The 10,000-nt window shown below is 49.7% G+C and overlaps 1 protein-coding gene across 1 annotated transcript in view; it reads right to left on the bottom strand.

Annotated features, from left to right (window-relative positions):
- Nucleotides 1–1,051: 1,051 nt before the first annotated feature.
- The window catches only part of LOC144490891 (arf-GAP with Rho-GAP domain, ANK repeat and PH domain-containing protein 1-like), a gene marked incomplete at its 5' end in the record, with an annotated part of 22,878 nt that continues 13,929 nt past the window's right edge, over nt 1,052–10,000 (bottom strand). The window contains 4 exons of the mRNA XM_078208577.1: nt 1,052–2,196; nt 2,576–2,707; nt 4,707–4,881; nt 9,625–9,807. Of these exons, the coding sequence (XP_078064703.1) occupies nt 2,057–2,196; nt 2,576–2,707; nt 4,707–4,881; nt 9,625–9,807 (630 nt within the window). The remainder of the gene's footprint in view (nt 2,197–2,575; nt 2,708–4,706; nt 4,882–9,624; nt 9,808–10,000) is intronic.

A 10,000-nucleotide genomic window follows, 5' to 3' on the forward strand; every position in this document is an offset into this window, starting at 1 on the left:
GCACATTGTGATACTCTGGTCAATATTCCTGACGTACTCTGGGATGAACACCCTCGTTAGACAGAATCACCGCTACAGGCCGAAAATCTATCCTTCAGAGTCACCGGCTGCCTGAAACTCTTCGAGTTGGTGCTGGGCATCACTGCTATCAAAGGGTTGTGAATCTGTGGAATTCCCTGCCCAGTGAAGCAGTTGAGGCTAACACGTTGAATGTTTTTAAGGCAAGGATAGATAAATTTTTGAACAGTAAAGGAATGAAGGGTGAGCGGGCGGGTAAGTGGAGCTGAGTCCACAAAAAGATCAGCCATGATCTTATTGAATGGCGGAGCAGGCTCGAGGGGCCAGGTGGCCTCCTCCTGCTCCTAGTTCTTATGTTTTTATTTGGCCCACTGTGTCTGCAGGAACCCTCCAAAGAGCAACTTAGTCCCACTGCCATCAACTCTCCGCTCTAACCCTGTAGCCCTGTGCATTTAGCATGGCCAATCCACTTAACCTACACACCTTTGGACACTAAGGGGCAATTTAACATGGCCAATTCACCTCATCTGTAGTTTTCCCGTTACTTTCTCCATGGTAACACCTCAGCCAATCAGTCGATTTCCCAACCAATCACCTGTGTACTGTTGTCATAGTTTGAAATTTGGCAGTCTTGCATTTGTCCTGATGAGTGCAAGATAAAAAGTTTCGACAATATGTCTCTCCTTTCAGTGACATCATCATATTGTAGTCTTTTGGAGTAGAATCAGAGCAGGATGCAACATTTCTTTTCCAGATGCACCATAGAAAGCATTCTGAGAAAATGCTGGAAAATCTCAGCAGGTCTGGCAGACGACCCTTTGTCAAACCCTTTGATAGCCGTCAAAGTCGCCTGGACTCGAAACGTCAGCTCTTTTCTCTCCTTACAGGTGCTGCCAGACCTGCTGAGATTTTCCAGCATTTTCTCTTTTGGTTTCAAATTCCAGCATCCGCAGTAATTTGCTTTTAAACAATACTTTTCACTGTATACTAATACATGTGACAATAATAAATTTGGTTAACTAAAGCAATTGTTATCACTGTTTTATTACTGTTTTCTGTTACAGATAAATATTTACATCTGCCATGCTTCCAGTTGGGGTTGGACATTCTAACATCATTCTATAAGGAAGGTAAGCGTGCAGGTACAGCAGGCGGTAAAGAAGGCTAATGGTATGTTGGCCTTCATTTCGAGAGGTTTCGAGTACAGGAGCAGGGATGTGTTGTTGCAACTATACAGGGCCTTGGTGAGGTCACACCGAGAGTATTGTGTGCAGTTTTGGTCTCCTTTTCTGAGGAAGGATGTTCTTGCTCTCGAGGGAGTGCAGCGAAGGTTTACCAGGCTGATTCCGGGGATGGCGGGACTGATGTATGAGGAGAGATTGACTAGGTTAGGATTGTTTTCGCTGGAGTTCAGACGAATGAGGGGGGGATCTCATAGAGACTTATAAAATTCTAACAGGACTAGACAGGGTAGATGCAGGGAGGATGTTCCCGATGGTGGAGGGAGTCCAGAACCAGGGGTCACAATCTGAGGATTCAGGGTAGACCATTTAGGACGGAGATGAGGAGACATTTCTTCCCCCAAAGAGTGGTGAGTCTGTGGAATTCATTCCCACAGGAAGTAGTTGATGCCAAAACATTGAATGTATTCAAGAGGCGGCTGGATATAGCACTTGGGGCGAATGGGGTCAAAGGTTATGGGGAGAAAGCAGGATTGGGCTATTGAGTTGGATGATCAGCCATGATGGTGATGAATGGTGGAGCAGGCTCGAAGGGCCGAATGGCCTCCTCCTGCTCCTATCTTCTGTGTTTCTGTGTATAAATGCCGGCCTAGCCAGAGATGCCCAGGCCCGGTGAAATAATTTTTTTTTTAATTCATAAAATTGCAAAGTGCAGACTTGGTCCCAAGCATTCCCAACAGGAAAGGTTAGAGGGTGCTACCGAGGTCAGAGTTCATCAAATCGCTTTCTCCGCGCAATGCTTCACAACAGCTCCGGAACTGTGGCCTTTCCCACTGAGCCGGCAGCCCCGTCACCACCTACCCGTGTGCCGCAGGACTGTTGATGCCGAGACACACAACTTCATTCATCCCGATACTGCCATTGGGCGTCGAATTCCTGTCACTTTCGTAGTAACTGAGCACCCCGTTATCCAGGACACACCACCGCTTACTGAACTCTGTCGGAACGGCAAGAGGGAACAGAGTTAGCGGAACCCTGGAGTTAGCCGTACCCTGGAGTTAGCCGCACCCTGGAGTTAGCCGCACCCTGGAGTTAGCTGTAGGTGAAGAACTAGCAACACTCGGTCTCCATTCAAAGGGATCCGGTTCAAGGAGAGAAGTTCCATCCAAACCCCTTTCCTAGAAGGATTCTCTCCATCTGGGATCCCTTTTCAAGAAGAATTCTCTCCATCTGGGATCCCTTTTCAAGAAGAATTCTCTCCATCTGGGACCCCTATCCAAGAGGGACTCTCTCCATCCAAACCCCTTTCCAAGAGGAATCCCTCCAATCGGAAGTCCAGGTAATGAACGAATCCTGCGTCCAATCAGAAGCCTTACCTTCTTTGGACTTCTTCTCAGTGACGGCTTTGCCCATGGATGCGGTCTTGTAGAGGAAGCCATTGTGAGTGATGGACTGAGGGGCCACATAATACTGCTTGTCGAAGTAGCCAAGGTCCAAACGCGGCGTCTCTGCAACACAACCGAGAAGGAACAACACATCAATATCACACCCGGAGCCACCTCAGCACATCTCGCAGTGCTTTGCAAACACAGTGCAGCCACCGCCATAACACAAGGAGCACAGCAGCCAACATCAGCACAGCAAGATCCCACAAACAGCAATGTGAAAATCACCGGCTAATCTGTTGTAGTGATGTTAGCCAAGGGATACATATCAAACAGGACACACGACTGGGGGGGGGTGGGGGCGGGGGGGGGGGGGGTGGGGGGGTGGAGTTGAGCGAGGGGAAAGACTTATTGGTTATTTGCAAACCATTTGACCAATTAGCAGTCACCATCTGTCCGGGGGACTTTCCTGTCCCCGTAACCCTGCACATTCTTCCTGGTCAGATAACAGCCTCATGCCCTTTCGAGTGCCTCAGTTAAATCTGCCTCCACCGCTCTCTCAGGCAGAACATTCCAGACCATAGAATTCTAACAGTGCAGAAAGAGGCCATTCAGCCCATCACGTCTGCACTGGCCCTCTGAAAGAGCATCTTACCCACGCCCGCTTGTTTTAAATTTGCGCCCTCGTGATCCTCTCACCCAATGGGAACTATTTCTCCGTATTTATCCCTCAGGATTTTAAAGATCTCTATCAAATCTCCTCTCGCCTCCTTCTCCTTGGAACCATTCTCGTGAATCTTTGCTGAACGCTATTCAGCACCTTCACAACCTTCCAATAGTGCGGCACCCAGAACGGGACAAATACCCCAGTTGAGGCTGAGTTAGTGTCTTATACAAGATCAACAAAACCTCCGAGGGGACATAACGGCTTGTGACAATGTATAAACTTAAAACCAGGTTGGTAACATAGGATGGCATGGTGGCACACTGCTGCCTCACAGCGCCAAGGATCTGGGTTTGATTCCCAGCTTGGGTCACTGTCTGTGTGGAGTTTGCACGTTCTCCCCGTGTCTGCGTGGGTTTCCTCCGGGTGCTCCGGTTTCCTCCCACAGTCTGAAAGACGTGCTGATTAGGTGAATTGGCCCATGCTAAAATTCTCCCTCGGTGTTACCCGAACAGGCGCCGGAGTGTGGCGACTAGGGGATTTTCACAGTAACTTCATTGCAGTGTTAATGTAAGCTCACTTGTGGCAATAATAAATGAACTTAATATACACACACGCAGTGTCAATTTAAGCCTACTTGTGACATTAATTAGTAAACTTAAATTTAAAACTTAAATGTAACAGACTAACTCTCAGAGAATAATGGCCATTCAGCCCATCCTAGTTCTCCTGGCTCTTTGAAAGAAGTGTCCAATTAGCCGCACTGCCTCCTGCCCTTTCCCCAGAGCACTCCAGTCATTCCTGTTCAACTATCCCTCCAATTCCTTTTTGAAAGTTATTGAATCTGCTTCCGCTGCCCTTTCCTGATCACAACGCACTGGGTAAAAACAAAAACTCATCTCCCCCTTTGTCAATTACCTTCCAATTAGCTCCAATAAGGATCAATTATATTAAACATGTACCTGGTTAGAAAACATCTTACATTTCTGGTCTTCATATTATAAACACTGCAAACGGGGCAAAAAGGTTTACAATGGGGTGGCACAGTGGTCAGCACTGCTGCCTCACAGCGCCAGGGACCCGGATTCGATTCCCGGCTCGGGTCACTGTCTGTGTGGAGTTTGCACATTCTCCCCGTGTCTGTGTGGGTTTCCTCCGGGTGCTCCGGTTTCCTCCCACAGTCCAAAGATATGTGGGTTAGGTGGATTGGCCATGGTAAATTGACCCTTTAGGGTCAGGGGGATTAACAGGGTAAATATGTGAGGTTATGGGGGGTAGGGCCGGGGTGGGATTGTTGTCAGTGCAGGCTCGATGGGCCGAATGGCCTCCTTCTGCACTGTAGGGATCCTATGGTTCTCTGAAGGCTGATCCCAGAATGGGGCGGTGGAGAGAGATTGACGAGGCGGGGTACAGGGCGGTGACCTGCTGGAGGTGAGGGTGAGGAGGTTTCGGGCTCACCTGAGTTCTTATTTTGGTTGAGGAACTCCAGCTGGAGGTTCTGTCCCGCCTGCTGGGCCAGGTCGACAGGAGATGGAAGATCAAGGTCCCCTGAATAACAGCTGACATCCGCCCCACAGAATACCAGAGACATGGTCTCCTCGAGATCACTGGTGACCACAGCCGCACACAATGCCTGGAGAAAAAACACACCGCAGCTCCATCAGGACAAAGCTCGGCGCTTCAAACAATTCTGCCCCCCCCCCCCCGTTCCCAACTCCGACTGGACAACACCTGGAGGGGTCATCACATGACCTCCAGTTGCTTCACCAACCATTATTTTGTAAATTGAGTTTGTGTCTTTATATGCCCTGTTTGTGAACAGAACTCCCACTCCCAAGTGGCGGCACGGTAGCACAGTGGTTAGCACTGTTGCCTCACAGCTCCAGGGACCTGGGTTCGATTCCCGGCTCGGGTCACTGTCTGTGCGGAGTTTGCACATTCTCCTCGTGTCTGCGTGGGTTTCCTCCGGGTGCTCCGGTTTCCTCCCACAGTCCAAAGATGTGCAGGTTAGGTTGATTGGCCAGGTTAAATTGCCCCTTAGTGTCCTGGGATGCGTGGATTAGTGGGTAAATATGAGGGTAAGAGGGATTAGCAGGTAAATATGTAGGGATATGGGGGTAGGGCCTGGGTGGGATTGTTGTCGGTGCAGACTCGATGGGCCGAATGGCCTCTTTCTGCACTGTAGGGTTTCTATGGTTTCTATGGTTCTATGGTTACCTGATGAAGGAGCAGCGCTCCAAAAGCTAGCGGCTTGTGCTACCAAATAAACCTGTTGGGACTTTAACCTGGTGTTGAGACTTCTTACTGTGTTTACCCCAGTCCAGCACCGGCATCTCCACATCAAGTCTGTACCAGACAGCCTTTGCTTCCTACTTCGCGCTCAATGCCTTAAACCCTAATTCCTTAGTCCCAATCTCAACCCCACTGTATCGTCAACAACTAACTGAGCAGAAGGGTTGTAGAAGGTGACATTCATGTTACACACTGGGGAAGGAAAAAGGGAAATGAGGGCTTTTAATTTTTTAGAAACAGGAAATTATATTGTAATATGCACGCAAAAGAAAAATTATTGGATTCTATTTTTGAAGAAAGTTATTTCCTCAATTGTTTCTCTGAAGTACTAAAGTTACTTGCCAACCATTTGACCAATGAGCACTCAGCACCCTGCCAATTCCCGGCTCCACTGTCTTCCTCTCTCCCTCCGAGTGTTCCCAGGATATCCCAAGTTCCCCACATTCCCTGCAGTCTTTCCGACTATCCTCAGCATTGTCTCTCATCCGCCCTCTTTCCCGGGACGCCAGGGAAAAATATTTGCTCGATTCTCAAAAGGCAATTCTGGGGGACAGGGAAGCAAAGATTTCAAATCTTGTGTTTCCAGGGTGTCTCCCAGGGCCTGTCAGACATCTCAAAGCGCTTTGTCACCAAGGGAGGACTTTTTGACGTGTCGCTGCCGTCACTGCAATGGCAGTGACGTGGCAGCCAACTTATGCACAGCAAGATTCCACAAACAGCAGTGTGATAACCACCAGATCACCTGTCGTGATGTTCGTGGAGGGATAACTATAGACCAGAATGCCAGGGAGAATTCCTTTGTTCTTCTGAATGTGAATTTAGGGTGGCACAGTGGTTAGCACTGCTGCCTCACAGCACCAGGGACCCGGGTTCAATTCCCAGCTTGGGTCACTGTCTGTACGGAGTTTGCACGTTCTCCCCGTGTCTGTGTGGGTTTCCTCCGGGTGCTCCGGTTTCCTCCCACAGCCCAAAAGGCGTGCTGGTTAGGTGGATTAGAGGGGTAAATACTTGAGGTTACGGGGATAGGGCCTCGATAAGATGCTCTGTCGGAGAGCCAGTGCAGACTTGATGGGCCGAACGGCCTTCTTCTGCACTGAAGGGACTCTATGAATCTTTGGAAAAGTGTCCTGGAATCCTTTTACCCAAGAACATGAAAATTAGGAGCAGGAGTCGGCCACTGCTGGGGCGCTCTGGGGAGGCACAGCGGTTAGCACTGCTGCCTCACAGCGCCAGGGACCCGAGTTCGATTCCCAGCTTGGGTCACTGTCTGTGTGGAGTTTCCATGTCCTCCCTGTGTCTGCGTGGGTTTCCTCCCACAGTCCAAAGATGTGCGGGTTAGGTGGATTGGCCATGCTAAATTGACCCTTAGTGTCAGGGGGACTAGCTAGGGTAAATACGGGGGGTTACGGGGACAGGGCCTGGGTGGGATTGTTGTCGGCGCAGGGTCGATGGGCTGAATGGCCTCTTTCTGCACTGTAGGATTCTATGATGACTCAGCCTCTCGAGTCTGTTCCCCCATTCAACAAGATCATGGCTGATCTGATTGTAACCTTAACCCCACATTCCTGCCGGCCCCCCGATAATCTTTCCCTCCCTTGTTAATGGAAAGTCTATCAAGCTCTGTCTTAAAGATATTCAAAGGCTCTGCTCCCACTGCCTTTTGGAGGAAGGAGGTTCTAAAAATCTACAACCCTCCTGAACATGTCTCCCCATCTCCGTCTCAAACAGGTGACCCCATTTTCAACAGTGACCCCTCGTTTTAGATTCTCCCACGAGAAGAACCAGCCCCTCCACCTATCAGTACCCCCCAGGATTACAGTGGTGTCGATCAAGCTGCCTCTCAGACAAGCAGAAGTGGGCCATTCAACCCCTCCAACCTCCTGCTCTTCTAAACTCTGCACGTTGATAGGTTGAGATGAAGAGGGGGTGTGAGGAGCCTCGTGTGAACCAGAAACCCCAGCACAGAGCAGATGGGCTGAATGGCCCAGTTCTGTGCTCCATGGTATGGCTCAAAAACCTCACACACCAACTCCCAGCAGCTGGGAGGAGGACGACTTATGGCTGGCTGAGACAAAACAGGAAATGAAGTGAAGAAATAAGATTTTTATTATTCTATCTCAGAAAAGGGAAGTTTCTGATTAACTGCTTATTGGGAGCATTCGTTGTACATTCCGAGAGAGATCTCACAGTCAGAGGGTAACAGGAGGAGGACATTCGGCCCCTCGAGCCCGTTCTGCCATTCAGTGAGATCATGACCAAACATGGGTCTAAGCTGCATGAATCCAGCCAGGTTTAACACAATTGAATTTACTGATCCACCCTTCAGCCCCCTCCTCTAAGTCATTAATAAAAATCACAAAGAGCAGAGGACCAAGCACCGATCCCTGCGGCACTCCGCTAGCAACCTGCCTCCAGTCCGAAAATTTTCCATCCACCACCACCCTCTGTCTTCGATCAGACAGCCAGTTGCCTATCCAATCGGCCAACTTTCCCTCTATCCCACACCTCCTCACTTTCATCATTAGCCGACCATGGGGGACCTTATCAAACGCCTTACTAAAATCCATGTATATGACATCAACTGCCCTATCTTCATCAACACACTTAGTTACCTCCTCAAAGAACTCTATCAAATTTGTGAGGCACGACTTGCCCTTCATGAATCCGTGCTGACTATCCCGGATTAATCCGCATCTTTCTAAATGGTCGTAAATCTCATCCCTAAGGACCTTTTCCATCAATTTACCAACCACCGAAGTAAGACTAACCGGCCTATAATTACCAGGGTCATTTCTATTCCCTTTCTTAAACAGAGGAACAACATTTGCCACTCTCCAGTCCTCTGGCACCATCCCCGTGGACAGTGAGGACCCAAAGGGCGGCACGGTAGCACAGTGGTTAGCACTGCTGCTTCACAGCTCCAGGGTCCCGGGTTCGATTCCCGGCTTGGGTCACTGTCTGTGTGGAGTTTGCGCATTCTCCTCGTGTCTGCGTGGGTTTCCTCCGGGTGCTCCGGTTTCCTCCCACGGTCCAAAGATGTGCGGGTTAGGTTTATTGGCCATGCTAAAAAAAATTGCCCTGAAATGCGTAGGTTAGAGGGATTAGTGGGTAAATCTGTGGGGGTAGGGCCTGGGAGGGATTGTGGTCGGTGCAGACTCGATGGGCCGAATGGCCTCTTTCTGTACTGTAGGGTTTCTATGATGATTTCTATGAAAGATCAAAGCCAAAGGCTCTGCAATCTCATCCCTTGCCTCCCAAAGAATCCTAGGATATATTTCATCAGGCCCAGGGGACTTATCGACCTCCAGTTTATTCAAAACTGCCAGGACATCCTCCCTCCGAACATCTATTTCCTCCAGCCTATTAGCCTGTAACACCTTCTCTTCCTCAAAAACATGGCCCCTCTCCTTGGTGAACACTGAAGAAAAGTATTCATTCATCACCTCGCCTATCTCTTCTGGCTCCGTACACAAGTTCCCACTACTGTCCTTGACCGGCCCTAACCTCACCCTGGTCATTCTTTTATTCCTCACATAAGAGTAAAGAGCCTTGGGGTTTTCCTTGATCTGACCCGCCAAGGACTTCTCATGTCCCCTCCTCGCTCTCCTAAGCCCCTTTTTCAGCTCATTCCTTGCTAACTTGTAACCCTCAATCGAGCCATCTGAATCTTGTCTCCTCATCCCTACATAAGCTTCCCTCTTCCTTTTCACAAGACATTCCACCTCTTTTGTGAACCATGGTTCCCTCACTCGGCCATTTCCTCCCTGCCTGACAGGGACATACCTATCAAGGACACCCAGTATTTGCTCCTTGAAAAAGTTCCCCTTTTCATTAGTGCCTTTCCCTGACAGTTTCTGTTCCCATCTTATGCCCACATGAACACGATGGGCTGAATGGCCATCAACCAACGAAGTTCGATCCACAATCAACTCCAACCCTGAAGATTTCCATCACTAATGCTGAGGCAGGAGGATAGCTGGGGGCTCCCAGGACACCCATGACCCTGTGACCCTGTCCCCAAGCTGGAATGTCTATCCGGAGTTCCCTTTCCGTTATCTCTGGAACGTCGTCTCCCGTCCATTACCTTGTTGAGCTCCTCCTGGTTGCCAAACAGTAGGTGGTATTTGCGGTATTTACCCTCCCTGAACTTGGCGCTGATGAAGCGTTTGCGTTCCTGGCTGCTGCTGGCTTCATTGATGGACTCACTCGGGGGGACATTAGCTGCCCAGAACTGATTGGCTTTGCGGTTATTGACGCACTGAAACATCTGGGAGACAGAGAGAGATCGGCATCGAGTCAACGCCACAGATCCAAAATAACCCAGCTAAACCCTCCCGCGGCCCAAACCTCACCCCCACCCCCACCCAAACCCACCGCCCCCCCCAACCCCACAGATCCAAAATAACCCAGCTAAACCCTCCCGCGGCCCAAACCTCACCCCCACCCCCACCCAAACCCAC

Source organism: Mustelus asterias, unplaced genomic scaffold (genome assembly GCF_964213995.1).
Source record: "Mustelus asterias unplaced genomic scaffold, sMusAst1.hap1.1 HAP1_SCAFFOLD_3974, whole genome shotgun sequence".
Classification (NCBI taxonomy): Eukaryota; Metazoa; Chordata; class Chondrichthyes; order Carcharhiniformes; family Triakidae; genus Mustelus; species Mustelus asterias.